General features: G+C 38.6%; 1 protein-coding gene across 6 annotated transcripts in view; it reads left to right on the top strand.

Moving 5' to 3' along the window:
* The window catches only part of CKAP5 (cytoskeleton associated protein 5), a 94,920-nt gene that overhangs the window by 3,862 nt on the left and 63,627 nt on the right, over positions 1-27,431 (top strand). For 5 of the 6 annotated variants that reach the window (XM_060763679.2, XM_060763651.2, XM_060763634.2 and 2 more), the window contains exons 2-14: positions 13,443-13,535; positions 17,003-17,196; positions 18,356-18,562; positions 19,135-19,306; positions 19,489-19,621; positions 19,857-19,960; positions 20,689-20,802; positions 21,206-21,310; positions 22,033-22,122; positions 22,222-22,386; positions 24,203-24,331; positions 24,628-24,810; positions 26,373-26,486. In XM_060763679.2, the coding sequence (XP_060619662.2) occupies positions 13,479-13,535; positions 17,003-17,196; positions 18,356-18,562; positions 19,135-19,306; positions 19,489-19,621; positions 19,857-19,960; positions 20,689-20,802; positions 21,206-21,310; positions 22,033-22,122; positions 22,222-22,386; positions 24,203-24,331; positions 24,628-24,810; positions 26,373-26,486 (1,767 nt within the window). In that variant the 5' untranslated portion in view covers positions 13,443-13,478. Of the gene's footprint in view, positions 1-4,833; positions 4,996-13,442; positions 13,536-17,002; positions 17,197-18,355; positions 18,563-19,134; positions 19,307-19,488; positions 19,622-19,856; positions 19,961-20,688; positions 20,803-21,205; positions 21,311-22,032; positions 22,123-22,221; positions 22,387-24,202; positions 24,332-24,627; positions 24,811-26,372; positions 26,487-27,431 lie in introns of those variants that run through there. The other variant, XM_060763642.2, reaches the window with a different exon arrangement.

The raw sequence follows: 27,431 nt of genomic DNA, 5'->3' as shown, positions 1-27,431 counted from the left end.
ATTGCTGGGATTGGTTGGTGCTTGCTGGTAGAGCACTTTGATTCCCCCCCCCCCCCCCCGATGTTATGTTAGAGGCCAAACTTTTTATATTTGTCTGTGAAGCTGTTTAAAGTGGCTTCTAGATGTTTCTCTGAATGAGCAGACTACCTTATCATCAGCCTATTGGAGTTCTATAACACATGTTGTTACCTTTTTGCTAGGAGCCCCTGGTGGCGCAGTGGGTTAAACCCCTGTGCCGGCAGGACTGAATCCGGGGAGAGGCAGGTGAGCTCACTATCAGCTCCAGCTCCTCATGCGGGGACATGAGAGAGGCCTCCCACAAGGATGATAAAACATCAAAAATCATCCGGGCGTCCCCTGGGCAACGTCCTTGCAGACAGCCAATTCTCTCACACCAGAAGCGACTTGCAGTTTCTCAGGTCGCTCCTGACACGACCAAAAAAACAACAACAAACCTTTTTGCTTTCATCCTGTTGAGATTAAGGAGTCTGCTATCTGTCCAATATGTGATTTCCACACCAGCGGGAAACTTCCCATCATCAAAATGTAGAATTATATGTAGCAATGTAGAGAGAAAATAATGTTGGAGCAATAATGTTTGGCACCTGATCCCACCCTAAATGGGTCACTTTGGGAGTTATTGCTGTCCAATATGGTTGCTGTTATATCATTGTGGAGAAGCCGCAGGATGTTCACAAATTTATCAGGGCATTCAATTTACAAGAGGATGGTCCAGAGAGCATTATGATTCATGGTGGCGAAGGCCTTTGCAAGGTCGATGAATGCCAAGTCAAAGGATGATGTTGTTCCCTGCATGTTTCCTGGAGCTGTCATGCAGTGAAAATTATATCCACTGTTCTTCTGGAAGGGTGGGACCCATTTTGGGATTCTGGGAGCATATCTTCTGAAATAGGTAGAAGGCCGTTTGCAAGGATTCTTGCAAGGATTTTTTTGGCTGAGGTTAAAAGGGAGATCCTCAATAGTTTCTACAGGCCACTCTTTCTCCCTTTTTGAAAAGGGGTTGATAATGATATCCCTGAAGTCTGCTGGGATCTTCTTGGTAACCCACTTTTTTTTCAATAAGCTTGTGTAGTTATGTCACCTCAGGCCTGCCTTCTTTGCAAATATCAACAGGGATTCCATCAGGTGCAGTAGTTTATTTTTTAATTGGTTGATGGCTTTACTGATTAGGCAATTCTGCAAGTTCATCCCTAGTTTGTTGCTTTTGAATTTGTGAGAAAACCTCTACAGCCATGTTGGAACTCGGTTAAAGTGGTTATGGTAATGCTCATTCCAACATAATAGATCTTTGTCCTTTTGAATTTGGGTTTCAGCTGATGACCAGCCATATGCATCTGAGAAGCACACTCCATGCCTTTTTATAAAAGCGGTTTATTGCAAGTGAGAGTTTGAACTCGTATTATTCAGTTATTGAGAATATTATTCCTCAGATACAGCGAACGACAGTCATTTGGCTATGTCCCAGGTAGCCTGGAAAAGATACTAGAAATCCTGACATATAGGTACCGTATCAGTAATACGGTACCTATATGCCAGGAAACATTTTAGTTCTCCACAAGCTTGGCAATACCTTATTCTGGCCCTTTCCCTTGGTACCTTCTATGATTTGAAAGCTGCTTCCATTATGGATGTTAAGTGCTCTTAATTCCAGAACTTGGAAAGTACATATAACATAATGGTGCTATTATTTCAGAATCTTCTTGTTCCAAAACACTCAGTAGAATATGCTGCAATTTCATATTTTTCACATTTTAACTGGATACAGCTGCTGTAGACATGGATTTTATTATTTCTAACAACAGCGACTTTGCAGCTTCTGGTAATAATTTTGCAAGTTGCACCCTAGGATTGATTTCTCATCCATCATTTAAGAAAAACAGCTCTGAAGGAATGTGGTCAATCTGAAACTGATGCATTTCTCTTTCTTTCTCTAAAAATATACCGTCTTAGATTTCTAATTCTTATGATTATGATGCCAATTATTGTCTGAAAGAGTACTTTAATGACAGCTTGAAAATACTGTGAAGACGCTTTTGATATTGTATGAAGCAAAAACTTTGTGCTGGAATATTCTGCTATCTCAGTGTAAAATTAGGTCACAGCTATTCCGTTCAATGTTGCAAGGATAGCTTTTGTATTAACTATGATCACTTGCTCTGTGTTTTCTCATGCACAGATGTCAAATGAATGGTATTTTTGCCTTCTGTTTGAAAATATTGTGACTACTTGGATAGTTTGCTATTAGTGCTCTAATAGCACTATTAGAGCACTAATAGTGCTCGAAATAATGTGGCAGTTTTCCCCAAAGTTATATCTGAGCTTAATAAAGCCACAATTCTACACACCAGAACAAGAGAATTTCTGGTCTTCGGGTGGCTTTCTCCAAGCACTTTACTTATAAAGACTCTTCCCTTCTTGGGATCTTCAATGAGAGATTAGTGACAACCGTAAATGCTCCAAATTGAGAAAACCATTTGTCTCAGAAAGGTGAAAATCAGAAGGACTTTTAGCAATCTATCTTTTCTTTTGGAGGAAGAAGGGGGACAAGAAAAACTTTCTTTATCTGAGCACCAGCTGTAGAAGCACTTCTGCAGTTAGTGCTTGGCCCTTTCAGTTGGCTGTACCATCTTACCTCCAAGAGAAGAAAGTATGGCAAACAAATCTTCCCAACACTGAAATACTCCTGCAACTAGTGACTGGATAAATGTCCATCTTTGCTTCTCCCCTCCCCTTCACCCACGGGAAGGCGGGGAAAGAGGACAGAAGACTTAGCTGCCACTTGAACTGGATACTATGATATCAGTGATGTGGTTCCATCTGGGATCTCAAATAGTTTGATTATGTCCCCTAATGGCATCTGCCCTATGTCATGGTAGAGGAGTGGGGGGGGGGGGGGGTCGGATTTAGGGCTGTTAATTGTAAAGTATTCGTGCAGCTTTACAAAGGTGAAAATGTTTATTCAAAGAAATTCAGGAAAATGAATAGACTAGTTGTGAATTCTTCCTACGTTTGCAGTACTGGATTTTCCTCAACTTTTTTTATTGTGAAATTTGTTTTCCATTCAATAAATGAATTATGGATACAGAGAACTTGATTTGAATTTCAGAAGCATTGATAACCTGAACAAATTCTTACTTTGAAGGCCTATAAGGCTATGTAGCCCACAGAAAGTGTGTGGTACCTAGGTTTTATTTATATATACACACATACACAAAGAGAAAAAATATAGCTCACAAGGTAATAACAGTTATCTGCTGTTTACCAATAACAAACCTTTCTAAAAATAGGAAAAAAGACATTTGCAAAATTATTGCTGTTGTTTTCCTTGTTGTATTATGCTGTATGTGTTGAGCATACTTTAGTAGAATCCTGTTCACATTTTATGTTTCTGTAAAGTTGCTGACTTAAAAGGGAAAACTAGCTTTCTCTTTCAAAACTCATATTCATGAAGAAGTGTAACAGGTTAGTCTCTTGATACATGACTAAATTTGGAGCACGGTACTGCAAATTCCAAGAATTTGATAATTGAGATGTAGTTGGTAATTGGTAACCAGGAGGGCGTTATACCTGGCAGGATAAAACAATTGCAGAGTTGATTTCAATAGGAGCTTTTCATGGTTATAGTTCTGACTTCAAGACAAATGGTGCAGTATGTTTCCGGAATGATTAGGTACAGGAGTAGTAGTTGTCATTTGAATGCATTCCATTTTGGAGCAATTCCAGACGTAGTGATAAGAGTTGTTAACCTGTGGGAATGTGCCACAAAGCAGCAACTAGGTCTACTTCCTTCAGGGCCCAAGTAAGGGACCTCATAACTAACACAGGGCTTCATTTGCCCTAAATTTGGCATTGGCTGGCAGTCTGTAGTCAACGCTGAACTAGAATTCAAAGATATAGTTGTATTACTCTTGAATAACAGTATCAAAAGGGATCTTGTCGCACTGAGAGATGATGTTGGTAGCATCATAGAAAGTTGACTAAAGGTGCATCTGCACTGCAAAATTAATGTTGTTTGACACCACTCCAATTGCCATGGCCCGATACTATCGAATCATGAGTGTTGTAGTTTGGTGAGGAAGCACTACTCTTTGGCAGAGAAGGCTAAACACCTTGTAAAACTACCGCTTCCACGACTCCATGCTGAGCTGTGGCAATTGAAGTGGTGTCAAATTGCATTAATTCTACATTTTGCAGACCTTCAGTCTGCAAGATGTTTGAAGAGCCCTCTAACATTAAGCTAGAAGATCTGAGGGCCCACATCACTTAAGGCAAATTGTTGGAGAGCTGGCCACTCCAGTGAAAGGCTTATTGCTTCAGGACTCCGGCCGAGGTGCTGCAGAGTGGTTCAGGAATGACTTTACAGCAGGCATAGGCAAACTTCGGCCCTCCAGCTGTTTTGGACTTCAGCTCCCACTATTGCTAACTGCCTCAGGCCCCTTCCATGCTTAAGTACTGCTTAAGCGGCTGAGGGTGAAAAGGAAGGGGCCTGAGGCTGTTAGGAATTGTGGGAGTTGAAGTCCAAAGCACCTGGAAGGCCCAAGTGTGCCCATGCCTGCTTTACAGGGACAGATTCGACGCCAGGAGGCGCTCTCAGCGGCGGTGCCAGTGCGCGAGGCGGCTGTCGTTGGAGCGACCGATGGGCCGGACTGTCATGCGCGAGAGCGAATCGGAGGCTCGGGTTTGGAAAATGAGCAGCCGGGCCCTCCACTGGCGTGTCGCCCTGGGAGCGCGGGCGGGCTCCCATTGGCTTCTGCTTGTGATCGGGGCGGGGGGCCCTGCCTTTGTTGGTCACGTGCTGCAAGGCAGGCGCTTCCCCCTCGCGCTCAGGTGCGGCGGGAGGCGGGGGAGGATGTCGCCGGCTGCAAGGCGCCGCGCCCCGCCTTTGGAGGCGGCGCCTCTTTTCCTTACCGGTTGGTGAGCCGAAGAGGCGGCTCCCCGCTCGCTCCTTTCGCTAAGCGGGGCCGCCGTTGCTGGGTAAGGAGACGGCTCGGGCCTAGCCTGGCCTGGGGAAGGCGGCGCTCTCCCGCGGCCGCTGTGAGGCTGGGCGGGGACGGGGCCAGGACGGAGGGCGGGAGAGGGTATAAACAATGCCGAGGGAGCGGCCTCCTCCTGCTACTTCTGCCCCTCTGCCACCGGCCTTGGCTCTGGGTCAGCGTCCGAGCTGAGTAGCCGGGAGAAGGGGCCTGGGAGCCGTGGCCAGGTCTCCTTCCCCAAACCCTAGGCAGGGGGAGGGAGGCGTTGCTAAGGGCGCTGTCCAGGGCCAGGCACGCGGGACAGAGGGTCCGGCAAGGGAAACTGGCATGAAAGGGTTTAGTCCGGGAAGAAGGGCAAGAATGCCCCTTCGGGGCTGTGCGAGGTCTCTTAGAGAAATAATGGGAAGGGCGAAGGCCAGGGCTGCTCGCAACCAAGGCTACCTGCAAAAAGCACAAAGACTCGCATTTACATTAAGGGGGGGAGGGGTTGATGTTGGAATGGGACACAAAAATACATACAAGAAGGAAATGGGTGCCGTTTTTTTATTTTGTTGTTTAAGTCATATTGCATTTATATTTGGCACAGCACTCTGGGAGGTATTTGTATTTGGAGAGATGACTTTCAAGTTTCTTAAAAATTACAGAAACCCCTTTAGACACTGGTGGCAGGGTATGACAGGAACAACAAAGGCTTAAAGGTCTTTCGAAAAGCCCCATTGCTCCCAAGCGGCATTCTTGTAATTTCTTTCAGTGCATCCTTTATAATTGAAGAAAAATTCAAAACATTTCCTGAGATGATCCAGTAGTGGCTTGCAATGGGCTAGAATAAAGTTACAGGACCTTCTCAGCTTGCAGAGGGGCCTGTCAAAATAGAAATGCTTTTGCACATATAACCTAAATGTCTGAACAATTTTTTATATAAAAAATGTTTCTGTACTATGTAAACAGTTGATAGTAATATTGGCCTTATTTCAGGGTTTAAATTAAAAGTAAAATGGTTGTGTTTTTATTTTTGTTTAAAAAACAGTTGAACATTGTTGCCAATATGTTTTATAATGTTCCAGAAATAGAAAGATCCAAGAACCTGTTTTTTCCCCAGGACCTGGCCTCTGTTTTTCCCTCCCCTTCCCATGTCAATACTAATGTAAATGTAGATAGAAATCAGGGTTGGGCAAAGTCTGGTAAAAAGATTGTGTCATTTCTTATCTTCACAGTGTGATTTTTTAAATCAGAGGTGGACAAGCTTGGGCCTTGATGTTTTGGATTTCAACTCACTCGGTTCTTTACCATTGTCTTAGCTGATGGGAGCTGTGAGCCAAAAACATTTAGAGGACCACAGTTCCCTCCTTCATTATGCTAGTGCACCCAGAAGGAAATTCCACTCTGCTATGACTCAGTCTAATGTACATTTACCTAGAAATAAACTCCTGTGGACACAATGGGATTTGTGTCTAAATTGTACTGCTGTGTGATGGTATTTTTCCCCTTACATCTTTGGTAGACATCCTTTTTCATATTTTGAAACTGCAACTCCTGAACTAGCCAAAATGTTAGCATCTTTAAGCCCTATTGTCATTCAGTAAGGTGAACTTGTGTTAGTTTTTTTCATTGGCATCAAGAAGACCTGGTTGTACTGGATCATTTGACTGATACGCCTCTTCAGTCCTAAGCATTTTGATTCAAAAGTGGATCCAACTGAATTAAGTAGGATTTACTCCTTAAATAAGCAGGCATAAGATTGAATTTTTAAAGTTTATATTTTTAATAAAACCCCAAACTGTCAACATTATAGAGTACTAAAGTTAGAAACTTTTTCTCTCAAATCTTTTTTTAAATCAGTAAGCAAGGTAGCTTGGTACTTCAAACTTTGCACTGAAATTTTGTGTAAAAGATTCTACCCCCCCCCCCCAAAAAAAAACAAAACACTGGAGAGAGAAGACTTGTGCAAACATCACCTCTCTGTTCATCACATACACTTGCTGAATATAGCAGAGGAAATTACTGGTTTTTGTCTAACTGACCTCACGGAGTGATTATTATATAAAATCCAGCATGTGTGTACTTCGTAAGAAATCAAAACAAACCTGAAGGTGTGGAGTAAATCTCAACTGCTTTTTCATCTTGCAAATGTTGGATAGCTGCGGAATTGGCACAGAAAAATCATTAAAAATTCATCTAAGGGTTTGCTTCTAAATGAAATCTTAAGTCTACTTTCTCTCAGATTAGAGCAGAACAACTTGGTGAGTAATGGCAACAGTGGCAATGATTCAAAATAGTATTTCAAATTTAGCCATCAGCAGGGTAGTATTGTGTAACTGCAGTTTCATACGTTTCATTTAGTACGCCTCACACACACATTCCCTCTCCTACTTTAAATTCATATCCCATTAAACCTATTTTCTTTCTTTTCATCATTTTTATGGCATCCAAATTGTGCAAGTGAAAGCTAATGTTATTTCTACACTATCATTTGATAATTCAACTACTTTTTGTTTAAATTGCGGGCAGTGTCCTGTTTATGTTTTCACTTGTAACTTCTACGTTCACAGTGCTGTTTGATTGAACTGTGTATCAGTGTCAGTTTCCTACAATAATGAATATATTATATGACTTTAAGGCAGACAACAACAACAAATACGAAGGGGGAGGGCCGGATATTAGTACAGCAAGTGCTGCCCATCAACATAATAATGTGATCTGTCTGTTCCTGGCATGAAGAAGTGACGCTAGGCAGCTGTTGGTGGGGTTGTAACATAAGCTTCCTTCAAAAGTGCTGCAGGAAAATGCTTTGACTTGGGTTCAGCAAAACATAGAAAGGAAAGAGACTTGGTATGTTCTCCAACACAAATGAGCATGCATAGTTGAATGTTTCTGGTCTTCAGGGGATAGAGGTGTCTACTGTATTGTAAGGACAGTCTACCTGAGGTACCCAAAAGAATCCTGGTACCCTATTAGACATAATGTAGTGGCATGCTATAAAGGGCTTAGACAGTAGGTAGAAGAGTTCCCCTTTCTCCTTGTGTTTTGTTCATGTTGAAGTTGTTCTAGGTTTTCACCTCAATGAAGGGATCTGATGAGTTTTGTAAATGAAAAACTGTTGAAGCAGACTTTTGTATACATGTGACTATTTCTTTTAAAAAAAATAAAGCAAAACAACTTAAACAACTGGACTTAAAACAACTGGTATTCAAAGACCCTTAGGTTAGTGCATTTCAGTATATCTATATACTGTTAATGCACATTTGACAACACAGTGCATATTTTGTTTTTAATTATTACCTTATTTCCCCCCAATTGTCACAAAATTATACTTAAGAGGAAAGGATTGAAAAGTGCTGATGTAAAATACCTCAGTATAGGTTATGTAATTTAGGTGTTGAATATTAATATGGTAACTATATGGCCCCATTTATTCAGTTCTGTTAATGATACTAGGACCAGACTTGTGAAGAAGCAGCAGTAGTTCAAATATCAATATTGCTTCAAAACTGGTCCTATGGTATGCTTTGGAAAGATTTTTCTACATGAAAACAGTTGCTCTTTTCCAAGTGAAAGACTAGTCTGTGAGTTTATGTAGTTTCCAAAAATTGGACTTTTGAAATACATTATTAAATAAATGAAAGGCAACTTTTTACAAGACTCTGTTGACTCATTATCTCTGGTCAGTAGCTCCATTGAGTGCTCCACATATGCCTGCGATATTCACCTGGATTATGAAGAGGGAAACTAGGTCCAGGTTTTGCAGATCCCTCTAAAGGAAAGCACTTTCCTCTTTATGGAAATTCCACTATGACAAAAAATGTGTGCTTATTTTCCTTTTACAATAATTTTTTTACCATTTTAATTCTACTTCTGTCCTTCTGTCAGTCTTCATTGTGTCATTATTTTCATTATTTACCTTGGTCTGATTTTAATTGTTTTTACTTGTGATATTGTAAGACTTTTAAATGAGTAAATGTGATGATTTGTTGTATGGTTTCCAGGCTATATGGCCATGTTGTAGCAGCATTTTCTCGTAACGTTTTGTCTGCCTCTGTGGCTGGCATCTTCAGAGATCCTCTGAAGATGCCAGCCACAGATGCAGGCGAAACGATTAAGAGAAAAGGATGCTGGAATACAGCTATACAGCCTGAAAACCACACAACACCCAAGTGATTCCATCCATGAAAGCCTTTGACAATACAGTAAATGTGGTGTTTGAATTCTTAAAATATATTGTTGTTAGTTTGTTTTAATTTTAAGTCTCTTTTAACCATTAATGTGCAAATTGAGTCTCACTTATCCAAAATGCTTGGGACCACTTTTTTTTTTTAAATGGAATATCTGTATTTGCATATACTTAGTGAATGAGAGATGGGGAAAGGGGGTTAGTCACACATCCAGCACCTGCTAAACCCTCCCTTTAAAGAGCCCAAAGGGGAATAAGGGGAAAGGGAGACAGGACTCTGCTTACATAAGGCCCCTGAAAAAAGCAGATGTCCCAGTTGTTTCCCCAGTTGTCAGTGTAAAGTAGCCAGGAGGGATGGGGAAAATCCTCCTCCCTACATACAAACCCTCCCTATAAGTCCTTCTAGTTATCTCTGGGCTGGCAATGGGCAATACCCAGTGGCTTTGCTCCACACTTACCCTTGTGGACCATTTCTTGGTTACTCACATGCCTCAATTAACTAGGCAGAAGACAAGCACGGAAGTGCTTGGGACATCTACTATTTCCAGGGGCCTTCTATAAGTAGAATCCTTCCCCCACCCCAATTCCATTTCTTCTTTCAGGGCACCTTGAGGAAAAGCTCAAAAGGCAATGGACATGTCACCCAAGAAGGTCTAAGTTGGCACCTGGTGACAAAATGTTTTGGAGTATTTTGGATTTCCAGATAAAGGAAACTCAACCTTGGGAAGCTTTCTTTCTTCTCCCAGATTTGGTTGCCATTGCTGATTTCTCTTGTCTTAGTATAGTGCGTTCGTTGAACATTCTGAGCTTTGCATTCTGTGCTCCTGTGTATATTTCTTGGAAGAATATCATAATATGGCAGTCTCATTATAGGATACTTTCTGGTCAGATATATTTCAATCTTCCCTTTTCTAATTACAAAAGACTACAAGTGATCTCTTGGAGTTCTTCTGAATGTCCCTGACTTGTTTCGTGCATTGCTTCATTAGTAGTCAGAACATGTAGGGAGTATTGGAAATATAGGAGTTACTACTGTGGAATAATTTGGTGGTCATCAAGTTAATGTTCATTGTAACATTGTATGAGACAGTGCCTGTCTAATGTGGCTTCAGTAGATGTATTAAATACTTTTGAAGTTTCTTTTATTTAGATAACAGATAAACATTTAATAGAATCACATATTTCAAACTTAATTGTATCCTGAGATTATTAGGGGCTAATGATATATTACTTTGGGCATATCTTAAGATGAATTAATTAAGAGTAATTAGAAAAGGTGGTGATGTTCAGTAAGATAAAAGGTAGTAGAAAAGTGAGACAATATTACAGACAGATATATTCAATGAAGAAAAGCACAGTCTTGAGGTGGCAAGATTTTGCAGAGCTTCTGATGACTGGAGCTCTTGAAAGTCTCTTATTTATAGACCTACCATAAGTAAAATGGATTTGACATCAAAACAACAAGAATAATTCTTATTGCTGAACTGCCATTCATTTCCTTGGAGCTCTAGCTTGAATTAGAAGAAACAGTGAACTATTTGGATAGAATTTTTCTTTTAAAAAAGATAATATGATCACTAAGATCTATGTTACTATTATGGATTGGTTTCATTATAACTTTGTTCCTATCCTATTGCTTGCTGAAGGGTGTTAGAACATTCAGGTTTTCGGAGAGGTTATTTCTAGTAGAGACAAGGAGATAGCAGTTGTATAAGTAAACTCACAAAATTACTAGTTGATCCTTTTAGTCCTTTCAGTCTTTTAAAAAGCCATTTAAACCATTTAATCCCGAGGGAATTAAGGTTTGAATACAAAGTAGTGGTAAAATATGTGTCATAAGATTAAAAAAATTGAGAAAATCAACTGTAACAGAACAAAGTACTTGGATTTTGATATAATCTCAAAGAAACTTGTAGATAAACCCAGGCTACAGCTGAAGAAGACACTTTCACCATTGGCTTTTCTTCATCTATTGTTCGCTCAGAGAGCAAAATAAATTACCTTTATCCAAACTGGCACCACATCATAACAAAATCATACAAGGCTTAGCAAGCACCACATCCACATTTACTTTCTCTTACTCTCATCCTTTTCATATTTGAGTCATGTGTTGCCAAAGCTCGGGTCGACTCTTACTATATGGCCAGGAGCACATAAGGTGTAATTTTTATGCATCAGTGAAGTATTGTTATTTTCTAATATTGCATAGAGAACTTTTTAGTATAAGATAGTGCTGACCGAAGGAAGATAGATGCTTTTGAACTGTGTTGGAGGAAAGTTCTGAGAGTGCCTTGGACCGCAAGAAGATCCAACCAGTCCAGACTTCAGGAAATAAACCCTGACTGCTCATTGTAGGGAAGGATAGTAGAGGCAAAGATGAAGTACTGTGGCCACATCATGAGAAGAAATTAAAGCTTAGAGAAGACAATTATGCTGGGGAAAATGGAAGGAAAGAGGAAGAGGGGCCGACCAAGGGCAAGATGGATGGATGGGATCCTTGAAGTGACTGGATTGACCTTGAAGGAGCTGAGGGTAGTGACGGCCGACAGGAAGCTCTGGCGTGGGCTGTTCCATGAGGTCACGAAGAGTCGGAAACGTCTGAACGAATGAACAACAAAGTGTTGTTTTATTGTCTCTAACAATTTACATCATTTTCTTTCACTATATTTGCACAGTTGCTGCATCCTTGGATTGAGTTGGGATGAAACCATATTGGCAAAGCACAGAATTGATGAAGCAGGTAGAGAGGAGAATTTGTGTGCTACCAAGTAAATGAACAAAACTTGAGTAGGGTAAAATGAATTAATAGGCTAGAAATGCTTAGATTGAAGGTACAATTAAAGAGGTATTCAGAAAAGGGTTCTGAATGTAGTAAGCAACAGGATTCAAAATTGTTCAATAGAAATGCCATGAATTGGGTGAGTTAGAAATGAGATTGCTTAATAATATTTTTTTTTGCTATTTCTTATAAACAAAATTTTGATAAGAAATTACCATTTCTAAAATAGTCTATAAATTAACGAGTTTTTGGATAAACCTTTAGAATTAGTAGTTGAATGCTGACTCAACTTTTGTATAACTCCTGTAGATTTCAGGCTAGTCATTGAAATCCCTATTTTGTTGTCTTTCTGTTGTATTTTCTTTATGCACTTTGTAGTGACATGGCAAAAATTGTGGTTTTTATGAATTTGAAAAAGGAAAACTTGGTCAAGGCTATGAAAGCTGAACCAGTGTGAAGTTCCCTGCTGATGTCAACCTATTATACCCCTGGAGAGTCCAGTACAGGCAGTCCCTGAGTTACAAACATCTGACTTACATACCACTTCTAGTTACAGATAGGGATGAGGCAAAAGGAAGTGAAAGGGAACCTACCCCTAGGAAGGGAAACTCACTCCTACAAGAGTTATCTGGGGGAAAAAGTGTCTCCATTGAAGCTTTATCATCAATCCTTGTTTCCATGACAACTCAACATTTTCAAAATCCAGTTGTCACAGGGATAGAAAGTGAGGTGAAGTCTTCTGAACAGGGGCACACAGCAAAACAAACATTACAGGGATGTTAATCATTCCCTGTGCTATCCAAAAGTTTAAAAAATGTTTTTGACTGGAGTTGCACTTGGAAAAATACCTGTTCTGGGTTGCGTACAAATTCAGCTTAAAAACGAACCTATCTTGTTCATAACCCAGGGACCACCTGTCCTTAAATTTGTGGATCTGGTCTTGTTTACTTAAATTGATAGTGTCAGAAAAGAAATAGAAAATTGATAAAGAATTTTTTATGTATCTATTGTGTAAGAAAACTCTCTACCTTCAACTCTACCTATGTTATATGATCATATAAAATAGATTTAACAAATTGACATGATTCATTGGCTTTTTGTATTCTATTGTTATATATAGTGAGTTAATCTTACTACTTTTGCTATATCTTTATCTTTTTATCATTCCCAACATTTCTCCCATCTTATTTTCCTCAGTCCTGTCTTTCTCATATTCTTTATGCCACTAATTCACTTAATAAAAACTTTTAATTTAAAAAAAAAAAGAATTTCAAGAGGAGAAAGCTGTTTCAAGGAGAGTATGTAAATTTGTTTGAGTGTAGAATTTGGATTTCGACTTTGCAGAATCCAAATATGTGATGTCTAAAATTGTCTGCTGCTTTCTTTTTATGGTTGGTGGTATTTTAAATGCTGCAGTTTCAGTCATGTCCTATAATTATCTGCCAGTTCAGCTTCTCATGTTCCAGAAAAATGTTAGTTCAACTTTTTTGTCTTCTCCTAGGAATTACTCTGAAGAAATACAAGACGTTAAAGCATCATGGGGGATGATAGTGAGTGGTCGAAGTTGCCCATTGATCAGAAATGTGAACATAAGGTAAGATTATTCTGTTTTAAGAAGTGACATTTTTCTGTCTGGTTTTTGCTTATGACAGTTGCTAATATTATTATTGTCACAAGTTTCAAGAATGTTGTCAAGCACATCAATAATTTGATTTTTAACAAACTTGAAAGAGTGCTTCCCTCCTCAGAGCCATAACATAGTGGTTACATCATGATCACTAACATATTTCCAATGTTAAGAAGACAATAAACTATTTGTATATGCCGTCCTTCATTTGGGTAGATTCCTTTGAGATGAATCTCTATTACTAGAAACAATGTTAATTTCCCACATACAGCTATATTTCAACACATTGCACTGGGAAACAGGGAAGAATTAATGCATTTCTTTATAAAGGACTACAACAGGGAGGGACTTATTTTACTCTAGAGTTCTGTGGTACTTCTACTCTTTATTGGATGGTTCTCTTCTTCAAATACCTCATAATTTTTCTTAACTTTTCTTACCTCCGTGTCTAATTTTGATGACATGATTTACACCTGAGTCTTACCTCTTATTGTTTATTTATTTATTTTATTTGTACCCTGCTAACATCTCCCGAAGGACTTGATGCGGCTTACAATGGCCAAGGCCCTCAATAAAACAACAGCATAACAAAACATTATATAACTCATAAGCAAACCAAAAAACATTAAAGCAGTAACAGTAAAACAACAAAACATGTAGTGGCCTAGGAAGAACCATATAGTGGTGATTTATAAGAATTGGTACTTAGGAACTTTATTTGAATCCATCATCATGCAGAAGGAATCTCAAGTGCCAAATTATTTTCCATAGTCGGTCCGATGTTTGTGTTTCATCTGGCATGTCTTCCTCTATGCTTTATAATCATTTATTTATTTATTTATTTTGTTTCAAAAGCATTGCCCCAAATAAATAAATATAAAATTGATAAAATAAAGAGAGCATAAGCAGCTAAATAATTTTAGACCAAAAATAGGGCAACATTGACCTCATTGTCAGTAGCTGTAAACAATTCTTCCTCTGTGCATGAGGCAGGGCATTGTGGGCAAGGACACAGATGCTGGGTTGTTTGTTCTGCTCCATAATTGCACAAAGTGGAGGATTCTTCTAGGAAGTGCCATTTTGCCAGGTTGTCTTTTGATCTGACAACACCACTTCTGAGTCTGTTCAGGGACTTCCAGCTTGGTCATTCTTGGTTTGCCCCTGGAGGAAGACTCTCGTAGGGGCCCGTCCAGTTGGAATGTTCTGATTTTTCTGCCCAGAAGAATATTCTTGCTGTTGCTGGATACATCTTTGATATTAGTTAGCTTTTGTTTTATTTTTGTACTTTGGGCTGCTCATAATTTTTATAAACACAAATGCACACACATCACAATCCAGCAAAACAACATAGAACTTTTCAGCATTTGTTTCAGGCCCTCCTTCTATTCTCTGGATCTCTCATTCTATTTTTCCAGTTGACGACTTGATTTTCATCAAGATCCATTCAGTTTTCAGTTGCAACTACACAACCTAGTTACAGATTTTCAAAATGAAACAGCCCTGCTTCCTTCATTTATCCTGCTTTCCATTTGTTGCCTTCCACCTTTTAGGTAACAGTGGAAAATCTCCTAGAAAAATAAACACAGGGAAAAGGCTTGAATGCTTTTTGCTACTTCAACACAATTACCCATTATTTAGAAATGTAGTAGTTCATTGGCTGCCTGTTTTTTAATTTTGCTCTGTGATTTCAGTGTTGAATTTGGTGGAGGAATCAACTATGGTAATGGTAGTTGTTATGATCTTGTGAACCCAAGTTCACTTAGAGCCTATTTATTTATATAATTCTTATGGTTTTTGTTCTATTTCTCAAAATTGTTCTAGTTCTCAAAATCCATTACTTTATGTTGAACCTATATAGCTAACTAGCTTGTAAATTTCTGGATCATCTTGACAGGCTCCTGACATTATCATTGTGCATCACATATAGATATTCAGAGTTGTGTATTATGATAATATTAAGATTGTCTCAACTAGCCACTGTATTATGTGTCTCTGCTATTACAATATTTGTGAATCCAGGTTTCTTTCCTATTCAGTTTTTGGAGCTGAAGTTAAACATTCCAGTTTGATCTTGTTTATAGCTGAAATGGATTTTCATACTGAATTCAGTTCCAAAAAAGTATTATTTTTTAATTTAGGAAGCACCTGGGCTCCATGTTTCTTTATCTTGGCTTTAAAGGGATCTTTAAGTCTCAGCTAGCTTATCATTATAGCACCCAAACATGTTCACCAATCTGAGCATGACTTCATATACCCTCCAGTCATCTTGCATAACTATATGAGATCAGTGATATTGTTGAATGTGATTTCTCTAATGAGATTCCCATTTCCTCACAGATGTATTTCGCTGTACTGTGGCTATGCATCAAATTGACTAGCTTAAGGCTAGTTTGAGCACTTTATTGAAAAGTGCTTTTTGGATTACAGATTTATTTATTTCGTATCAAAAGCATTGCATAAATTAGTATAAAACTGATAAAATAGAAGGTGTGCAGGCGGCTAAATATCTTTTGACCAAAAACGGGTAACAGCAACGGCATTGTCTGTAGCCTCCAACAATTCCTCCTCTGTACATGAGGCAGGGCACAATGGACAAGCATACAGATGCAGAGTTGTTTGTTCTGCTCCACAGTCACACAAGGTATGGGATTCTTTTAGGTAGTGCCATTTGCCAGGTTGTCTTTTGATCTGCCCACTCCGCTCCTGAGTCTATTCAGGGACTTCCAAGTTGCCTATTCTTGGTTTGCTCCTGGAGGAAGACCCTCGTGGGGGGCCATCCAGTTGGGATTTCCTGATTTAGCTGCCCAGAGGGATATGCTTGCTGATGCTGGAGGGACGTCAAGAGGAGTGGTAGTTCTCATAAGCTTTTCCTTGATTGGAGTCTGCTAGGAGGAGGCTGGTAGCCATGTAGTGGGTGGTTTTCACAGTGTTCAACCTTATTTCTCTCACATTTAGCAGCAACTTCCCGTCGCACATCGGGGGGGGGGGCAGTGCCATCTAGCTTGTAGAGTTTATCAACAGGTGTAGGTTTAAGACACCCTGTGATTATTCCGCATGTTTCATTCAATGCTATGTTCACCTGTTTTGCATGGGCAGACCTATGCCAAACAGAGCAGGTGTACTCAGGATTACAGATAAATAACCCCCTTCTGGCTTCATACATTACTTAATATTGGAACATTCTATGGAGACGTACAGTGCAGAGAAATATTTACATTTCCGTGCATAGCTATAAGGAAAATGAGATTGTTGATGTTACTATATTTATTTATAGGACACTTTTCCTCTCTTAAGAGAGAACAACTGATAACTCCATTTAGTTTTCTTTAGTTGTTATAATGAAGAGAGAAAATTGACAATTTGAAACAATAGTATGTTATTCACATAAGCTTAATGCAGTAAAATATATTCATCTCTTTTTCTTCACCCTCAAGTTGTGGAAGGCCAGGCTAAATGGCTATGAAGAAGCTTTGAAGTTGTTTGAAAAGATAGATGATGAGAAGAGCCCTGAATGGTCGAAGTATCTTGGACTTATAAAGAAATTTGTGACAGACTCCAATGCCGTAGCTCAACTGAAAGGACTGGAAGCAGCACTTGCTTATGTTGAAAATGCTCATGTTGCAGGAAAGTAAGTAATTTGTTGTGCTTCAGTGCAGTTCTTTTAGGAAGGGATTTTACCAGGTATTACACTGTTCTTCAAATCATTTTATTTTAATGATTCCTTTAAAAAGGCAAAAACAAACCCCTTCTCAACAAATCTTGTGATACATTTGCCTTAAGGCTTTAATAAGTTAGAAATTAATTGAAGACACACAATAACAACATATCTGAACTGGGTCTCTTACTTTGAAAATTGGCTTTTTGATATACAAATATTCCAAATAAGACCAATTAAAAAAAAAACAACATGCATTGTCAGTTGGAAAGTGCATTTTGCCTTTTGTGAGCCTGAAATAAAGCGTTATTTCAGCTGGCTTTTTAACTTTCATTTATCAAGGTACAGGCAGATGATTTCTTGTCTTTTAAAATAAGATATTATTCTATACAGGGATAGAATGTGTGTTTTGTAAGCTGCAAGCATCATCTGGGGCTTTTTAATTAGCCTCCTATACAAAAATTGGTGTTTCTAAAATATCCACCCAAAGCATAGAAAGATCCTCCAAACCCTGACAATGATTGGTTTTCTTTTTTATCCAAAATGGGGAGGGGGTTAATTGTAAATTAGCCTCTGCACTTGCTGTGGCTTCCCATCACTTTTCTAGACGATGCAATGTCTAGTTTTTCCTTTTATGCTGTTCATCCTCTTGAGAGTCACTTATTTAAACGGAGTTGTCTGCTTGATAGTGCCTATATGTATTCTTTTTAGCCTGATTGTAACTGTAGTGTACAACATGCCTCTAGATGGATTTCAATATTATAACAAAATATATTTTCACTCTTGTCATAATATCAAGTAAAGCAGGGGTGGTGTTTCTTTCCAGTCCCCATTTGACTTGGTATAGCTTAAAGTGAACTGTGTAACAAATCCTTTTAAATGTATTCCCTTGACTGATTAAAACTTGTGCATAGAAGAGTGTGCAAAATCAATTTAGCGCTTTTACAACTTATGTTGGAGCAAGTGCTTTGTGAATGGCCTTAGAGCTGCTTAACAGCATCAATGGAAATGGAAGTTTGAGGAAGAGGGGATCATTTTTGTATGTTCCAAATATAAAACTAATTTGCCCTAGAAAGGCTGTATGCTAAAACGATTATTGCCGACCTCTCTTCTTTCTTTTTCTGTATTGAAGAACAACTGGAGAAGTGGTGTCAGGAGTTGTAAATAAAGTGTTCAATCAGCCTAAAGCCAAAGCCAAGGAGCTAGGCATAGACATATGCTTTATGTTCATTGAAATTGAGAAGGCTGAGATAGTACAAGAAGAGCTGCTCAAAGGCTTGGACAACAAGAACCCCAAGATCATAGTGGCATGTATAGAGACACTGAGGAAAGCACTAAGGTAAGATCCTACGAAGTCATTGGTATGTGACCAATGGCTCTACAAGATTATGTATGGCAGGACCAACCACAGCAGATAAATTGACATAGATGAGACCCATTTTCCATCTCAATTGTTATTAGTAAAGTATTAACTGATTACTAACAGCAGAAGTTACTCCAAGTTTCTTCCCACCCTTGAACTGCAGTGTTAAAATGAAGCTATCTTGCGAAGGTTATTTATTACAGACACATTATTCCTTTTTATGTAGTGTTTTGACTGTGATTGACTAAAGACTCTAAAACCGGTCTGCTTGCTAGAAAAGGTCATATTTAGTAAACTTCATCTGAGTACATTTTGGGATCCTGACCACATCCTATATATGTATACTCTGGTTTTTGTTTGTTTTTTTTTGTTTACTACCATGGAATAATTAACTTAAAAACAAGCCAGGTAACAAATAGGACATTCCAATGTATTCGTTTCTGATGAAACTATTTCAATCTTTCAGTTTTGCATTAACAGTGTTCAGGCATTTTTGAAGATTTAAGAAATGCTTAGCACACTGTTGATTTGTCTGTTGTATGTTTCAGTGAATTTGGTTCAAAAATAATCTCATTGAAGCCAATAATCAAAGTGTTGCCAAAACTCTTTGAGTCTCGAGAGAAGGCTGTTCGAGATGAAGCCAAACTCCTTGCTGTTGAAATCTATCGATGGATAAGGGATGCTCTTAGGCCTCCATTACAAAATATAAACTCTCTTCAGGTAAGCTTGGCAAGCTTTATATTCTTTAATTCTTAGCAAGAAGAGATCACTACACAGCAGGATATATTTTCTAAGATCAGTTTATGTCTTCAATTATTAAAAGCATAAAGAATTCTATTACTTGCAAAATAAAAAAATAGTACTCCCCCCAAAAATTTTAACGATCTTTTTTATTTATGCAGTTAAAAGAACTGGAAGAAGAATGGGTCAAACTGCCATCATCGGCTCCCAAGCAATCCAGATTCCTTCGCTCCCAGCAAGAAATGAAAGCAAAGTTTGAGCAGCAACAGGCAGCCGGTGGGGATGCAGATGGAGGTAACTTTTGACCTCTAGGTTCAAAGCTGAGATTTTTGCCATCAGGAAATTGAATGATATTGGCTAGAAGATGTATGTAGGCATCTAAGCGAAATGCAAGCCAGGATATAGATAATACCATTGATTGCACTATTTGTATGTTTTTTCATAGCTTCTAGTTATATATTTACTATAGTGTAAATAGTGGGAGAATTGTTCCATATTTAGCTATTTCTGTTGATTTCCCTTTGTGCAGGTGGAGATGATGGTGATGAGGCTGTTCCACAGGTGGATGCTTATGAACTTCTGGAAGCTGTTGAAATCCTCTCCAAACTTCCCAAAGATTTCTATGACAAAATCGTAAGTGATGATATAATTAATAATTTTTTTCTATAATCAGTCTCTGAACCATAGGTAGATAAGATAATATGTCATGTTTTCCTGCACGGAATCCCTGTGTTATGAATAGTAAAGTATCTAAAACTATTTTATTTTTCAATTGTGTAATTCAAATTGGCATCATGGTCAAGGATATTATTATTGTTAACATTGTTTAGCATCATCGGTACACTTGGCGCTTTGCAAGTAAAACAACCCAATAAAATGGGTCCTGTCATAGGTGTGCAATCTAAATATATATGTACACAAACACACAGGGGGAAGGAATAGTAAAAAAAACCCTAAAACAAGAATTTTGGCACTGATTGGAAACTCTTGGATTATATATCTTTGTGTTTAAAGCTGTGAATGAACATAGTATGAACACTTTATTTTTAACAATGTATATGTTTTCTCTTATATAGGAGAATACATGATCAAAATAGATAATTTTTCATAAGGCATCTTTGCAGGTGTAATGCCAATTGTGTTTTCCTAACACTAGGTAGATGGATTTGGGTTTGTTTTTGTTTTTTAAATAGTGCATTGTATGAATACACACACAGATATACACACATACATAATGTCTTGACATGCATAGAAAAAGGGGGAGCCATATATATGCTATGAATAAGTGTGAAGACAGCTGCCTACAGGCATTAGAATGTTTGACGCTAAAAATATATATAATGTTTGTGTTTGTATTGCAGGAGGCCAAAAAATGGCAGGAGAGGAAAGAGGCTTTGGAAGCAGTGGAAGTGCTGGTTAAAAATCCCAAACTGGAAGCTGGAGACTATGCAGACTTGGTGAAAGCCCTTAAGAAGGCAAGGATTTCTGTATCACTCAGATGTGGCTTTTGTATCCAAACATAGGCTCTCATTATTATACTTAAAGGTGGGGTGTGGTTATGATGAGCATTCACTGACCTATGTTGATGATGAGAACGTAGAGATATGTGAAAGTAGATTTGAAAAATAGATAAGAAATATGTGTGCCCTTTATATATACATGCAGATGAAGTGAGTTATGTCTGCCAAAAGTTAACAGTTCAGAACTCACACATTCCAAAATGGAAAAATGTGGGAAAGCTATTTATATAGGTAGTAAAACATGAGATCAGGCAAACAGTTTGGAAAACCACTCGGTATGATTCTTTGTTTGCTGAGATTCAACTTATGTAGCCTATGATGAATGTCACACTATTAGATTTTTCCTTTGTATTTATAGGTTGTTGGAAAGGATACTAATGTGATGTTGGTTGCTTTGGCTGCCAAATGCCTTGCTGGACTGGCTGCTGGACTTAGGAAGAAATTTGGGCAGTATGCTGGTCATGTAAGTAGCATTGTGTTTATCTGCAGACCAGTGCAGTAAATAAAACTACTGGCTTAACATCAAAGCACTGCAGATTTCATGTTTAAATTTAGCTTCTATTCTAATTCCGTTAACAAAATATCATACCCCTCTACATTCTATGAATTTTAAATTGACATTTTTCTTGCTATGAATGATTTTAATGTGAAATGCTTCATGTTTTAATCTGGAGCACACAGTGGCTCAGTGGGTTAAACCATTGTGTCTGCAGGACTGCTGACCAAAAGGTCAACAGTTTGAATCCAGGGAGTGGGGTGAGCTCTCGTCTATCAGCTCCAGCTCCCCATGCGGGAACATGAGAGAAGCCTTGTACAGGGTGGTGAAACTTCCAGGCATCCGCCTGGGCAGTGTCCTTGAAATCTTCCAATAGGAATTGGATCTTTCAGAGCACTTTCTCTTTCCTCAATTTGCTCTATTGTGTCAGTCTTCTGGGTCTCTATTATGGGGCTACAAATGGAGAAATAGAAATTGAAGGTTTTTTTCTTTTTTCAGCAAAGATGTATTTGGTCCTACTTGAAAGGACTATTTTTATTAGACCACAGCTTCTTATTTTTTAAATAAATGTTCTTAATATAATAAACTGAAATATAATCAAATAACTTTGTGACATAGGTTTGAATTTCCTTATGGTACACAGAATGGATGAAACTTTCCAGCTTTAATACTTGGATAATGTTTTATAGGTCGTCCCGACTATCCTAGAGAAGTTCAAGGAGAAAAAGCCACAGGTGGTGCAAGCTTTGCAAGAAGCCATTGATGCAGTCTTCCTCACTGTAAGTGCATGATGCTAAATATTCAAAACAAAACTGGCAGACTTTTCTTCTTAAACTTTCTTTTTTCTGAAACAATATTCCTTCATCCAACCATTTCAGACTACATTACAAAATCTCAGTGAGGATATATTGGCTGTGATGGACAACAAAAATCCAACCATCAAGCAGCAAACATCCCTTTTCATTGCAAGAAGCTTTCGTCACTGCACTCCTTCTACCCTTTCCAAGGCCCTTCTCAAACCTTTCTGTGCTGCTCTTCTCAAGGTAAAAGAAAACATGTTTCTTCAACAGTGTTTGCATTTGAAATAAGATTTCTGGAATCTATTTTAGATAGGGAGAGAGCATGGTGTAACTGTTTTCTGTAATCTGGTAAGGGAGCAGGCACTTTTCCAAATCTGGAGACAAGAGAAGTGTGAGGTGACAGAAGAACTGAGTTTTCATATCTACAAAAGGAATACCGTATATTCTGGCGTATAAAGACTACTTTTTAACCCAAGAAAATCTTCTCAAAAGTCAGGGATCGCCTTATATGCGGGAGTCGTCATATACGCAGAGTAGTCTTATACACTGGCGTCGCCTTATACGCTGGAGTAGCCTTATGCATGGGAGTCATCTTATATGTGGGAGTAGTCTTATACGCCGGAAGTTGTCTTATAGAGCGGGTGATGAAACTTCCAATCCAGATTGGAGAATCTGTGGTTACTGCATATTGTGGGGGGAGCAACTGTATGAAAGCATTAAGGTGATGCTGTACAAGTATGGTAGAAGAAAATCAATTCATCAGGATTTGTGGACTTAATGCGGTCCTGATGGTGAGGGTTACACCGGGAAGTTTTAATCTGCTTCTGTAAACCGCTCCGAGCCAAATTGGGAGTAGCGGTATACAAGTTAAATAAATAAATAAATAAAGTGAAGGGCGGAGCAAGCTGCAGGCATCCGGGGCGTCCAGGGTATGGGAAAAAGAGATAGAGTGGCTCTGGGTCCAGAAAAATAAACTCTTTTACCTGTCTGGCCCACCCTTGTATCCTATTATCGTACCTCCTCCTCTGCTTCTCAGATCTCGCTCCTGAAGCGGTGCAGGTGCACATGTGTGAGATCTGAGAGGCAGAGAAGGAGGTACAGTAATAGGAAAATTACCATATTGAAATCAAATCTGATGCTTTAAATTTTTTTATTTAGTGTGTGTTAGAAGAGGAGTAGTCTTATATGGCGAGTATATCCCAAACTGTATATTTTAACGGGAAAAGTTGGGGGTTGTCTTATACGCCCAGTCGTCTTATATGCCAGAATATATGGTAGTTCAAATAGTTTGACTATTGTAGTTATTACGGTTGACTTTTGTGTGGTTTAGCATAAGTGGTTCAATGAGATGTTATTTTAGAAGCATTTTGGAGTGATATGCAAAAAAGTAGAAATGTGTATTAAAGAAGCAGGTTGATACTTTTCTTTCTCTATAGTAAGTTATGCATGGTATTTGCAATATTACTGCAGTATCTGCAGTCATAGCAAACAAAAGAGTAGCAATCCATCATTCTTTTTCAGAGAGTGAGATTATCCAGGAGTACATCTGAGTTTTATAAAGCCATCTTAAAATACTGCTTTTAACTTCAAATTCTATCTTCTTCAGCACTTTCACAGTTTTCAGGCTTCTCTGAGTCACTGTGTAGAGATATGGCAGTATAATAATAATAATAATAATAATAATAATAATAAAAATTCTGGAAGCCAAATTCATTGTGTATTTATGTGTGATCACGCCCTTGGAAATTCTGATAGCTGAAAAAGAAAAGCCTTATTTTTATACTTGTAAATAGAATTCAGAAAATTAAAGGGAAAAATATCAAACATTTTGGCATCCACATATTCTTTATTTAATCCACCTATGCTTTGTTTGCATTGATTTACTGTGCTGTGCTATTTACAAAGAATCTTAACAGTTTGTTGATGTAGTAAGAACCAAAATGATTAAATGTGGTTGTCAGTAATGTACATTAATGGGTGCTGGAATATTTTAGACAAAAAGACATTTTTGTGCTGAATGTGAACTAGATGAGTATTCAGTTCTTCTATTTGGCTCTAGCATATTAATGACTCAGCTCCTGAAGTTAGAGATGCAGCATTTGAAGCCTTGGGTACTGCCCTGAAGGTGGCTGGGGAGAAAGCAGTCAACCCTTTCCTAACAGATGTGGATAAACTGAAACTTGACCGAGTAAGTTGCATTTGACATATTCTTTTCAGACTGTTGCAAGACATAAAATACAGCAGCATTGGGGAAGAGCTTAGAATGGGTTATACATTTAGTCAGCATTGTGTTTTTGCTTTTACAGTTGCTTAAGCAAGCCTGCACAACCTAAAATCCTCCAGCTGTTTTGACCTCCTGGGGGTTGGAGGCCAAAACGGCTGAGAGCCACAGATTGTGTAGGCCTGGCTCCAGCTTGGAGATTATATTAGTTGTTAACTAGAAAATGTTTCTAATGCATTTGATCTCTTAATTATGTCTGCTAGATAAAAGAGTGTGCTGAAAAAATAGAGCTGGCTGGTGGCACTCGAGGTGGTGCAGGAGCTGATAGAAAAGAGAACAAACCTGTTGCTGGGAAGGCTCCAGTTCTTTCAGGGGCTGCAGGGGACAAAGACACAAAAGAAAATGCGGCCAAATCTGGTTCAATGAAAAAGGCACCTGCTGCTAAGGTATGAAAAATTAATCTGTCAAAAATAGGAAACTTCCTCTGTTAAAGAATTGATTGCATGTTCAAGCATTTCTTTGGTGACTAAAATAATTTCTTTCCTGCTTAAGTGCTTTAAAAGTTGTGAAAGAAAGGTGTAAAAATGTATCACCAGTGAAAACAGTCAAAATCTGAAATTTTGTTTTTATTCATTAATTTTTTTTATCCCAACTATGATTTGACAAGAAGTGTTCAAAATGTCTGATATTAATAATTTAAAAGCAATCAAGTTATAAGGCAGTTGAAATACATAATATGCACATGTGTCGGTATGTAATGCAGAACAGAGTTGATACTGCTTAAAGACCTATCATAACAACCTTCTGACAGTATTCGAACACTCTTATGTGGTTGACTGTAATGGGCCCATGCTATCCATTGGGGTTTGTTTCCAGGACCCCCAGTGGATAACAAACTCAGTTGTTACTCAAAACCCTGTTATATACAACGGTATCATAAAATGGTGTCCCTTATATATACTGGCAGTTCTCAAGGTACAAACATTCAATTTACAAATGACTCATAGTTAAGAACGGGGGTGAGACAACAGGAAGCGAGAGAAATCTATTTCTAGGAAGTGAAAGTTATCATGAGGAATAGGTGTCTCAACTGAAGCTTTCTCACAAATCCTTGGTTCCATGACAAGCCAAATTTTTCAAAATGCAATTATCACAGAGCCAGAAAATGAGTTGTAATCTTCTGAACAGGGGTGCAGGCTCGAAAACAAAACACAACAGGGGAGTTAACCCTTCCCTATGCTATTCATAGATTTAAAATATTTTTGGCTGGAGTTACACTTAGAAACATACCTGTTCTGACTTACACATATCCTTTAGTAGCAAGATGAAGGTTGTTTTTTGGATTTTTCTTGGGGAGGCACTCCATGTGGCCAGATACTGGTCAAAGGACATTTAATCAACTACCAAGTTTGCAAAATTTGTGTTTTTTATCTGTTTGTTTTGTTCTGTTAGAAATGTAATATAATGATCTGGTTGCTGATGACACGATAAATAAATAAATATTCTTGGGAAGGAAGGGATAATGTCAATGCTTGGATGACATTATTCATGGTTATTGCGGGGGGGGGGGGCTGACTGTATATTTGGGACAGTTTGTAATAATTTATATTAAGGAATCTAGTGTTTTTTGTTTAATTTGTGGTTATAAAAGTGCAAACTATCAGCTGCAGTCTGTTTTTTTAAGTGATTGCATTCTTGAAAACTAGAATAGGTTGAATGAAAAGAAACTGCAGTGGGCTGTAGTTGACTTCTACACTCCATTCATCTCCAACAGCTTGAGAGTTTCTTGAGAATCGAGAAACACTGATGTGAATGAATTGTTCTAAGAAGCAACAGGAATTGTGAAATATTGGGCTGGGGAAGCACTTTCTTTGAGCAGAGCTCCTTCCTCTAGCATTTTGTTGAATACATCAGATCACTGGTTTCTCGAGCCACTTTAGAAATTGATAACTGAAAAATTTGCCACGAGTTTTAATAGATATGAAGAGCTTATTCTCCTCCCTTTTAGACCGGTGGCCCATCCAAGAAGGGTAAGCAAAGTGCAGCTGGAGGAGCAGGAACTGCTGGAACAAAAGGCAAGAAAGGAGCTGATTTAAAGGAGATCTTTGAGCCAGAGCTTTCGGTATGTACATTATCACGTGTTAGAATCCAGTGAAAAATCTATACAGTAATTCTTTGATACTTTGCGGTTCTCTTTTTGTGGAATTGCTGTTTTGTGGTTTTTCAATAAATATTAATGTAAAATATTTATTGCAGTATTTTTGCTGTTTTGCGGGTTTTTGCAGTATTCAGACATTGACTGGTTCTCCCACCAAATCAGGCAAATTTACTGCCAGCAAGGGCTGGTTTGATAAATTTCAGAAGCGTTGTTGACTTAAGAGCGTTTGTCTGTATGGGGAGGCTGCCTCTGCAGGTAAAGTCGGAGCCGAGGATTATGTGAACAATACGTTCAAGGAGAGTTATGTAGTGTATAAGTGTGTGGGGAGGGTTTATAAAGACTACTTTTTAACCCAAGAAAATCTTCGCAAAAGTCAGGGATCGTCTTATACGCAGGAGTTGTCTTATAGAGCAGGTGCTGAAACTTCCAATCTGGATTGGACAATTTGTGGTTCCGGCATATGGTGGGAGAGCTCAAAAATAGCAGTGGCCGCGTCCCTGTCGTATGCAGCGACTGTATGAAAGCATTAAGGGCGACGCTGTACAAGTACGGTAGAAGAAAATGTGTTCATCAGGATTTGTGGACTTAATGCAGTCTCAATGGTTAAGTGAAGGGGCACCTCACTGGGAAGGTGTAAGTGAAGAGCAAGCTGCAGGCGTCCGGGATATGGAAAAAAGGGATAGAGTGGCCCTGAGCCCAGAAAAACACACCTCTTTTACCTGTCTGGCCCGCCCTTGTATCCTATTATCCATACCTCCTCCTCTGCCTCTCAGATCTCACTCCTGAAGCGGTGCAGGTGCGCATCTGTGAGATCTGAGAGGCAGAGAAGGAGGTACAGTTATAGGAAAATTATCATATTGAAATCAAATCTGATGCTTTAAAAAATTTTATTTGTTGTGTGTTGGAAGA

The sequence above is a fragment of the Anolis sagrei genome, chromosome 1 (genome assembly GCF_037176765.1).
Source record: "Anolis sagrei isolate rAnoSag1 chromosome 1, rAnoSag1.mat, whole genome shotgun sequence".
Lineage (NCBI taxonomy): Eukaryota > Metazoa > Chordata > Lepidosauria > Squamata > Dactyloidae > Anolis > Anolis sagrei.
The sequence above is the reverse complement of the archived record's forward strand: the minus strand, read 5'-3'. Positions and strand labels throughout refer to the sequence as shown.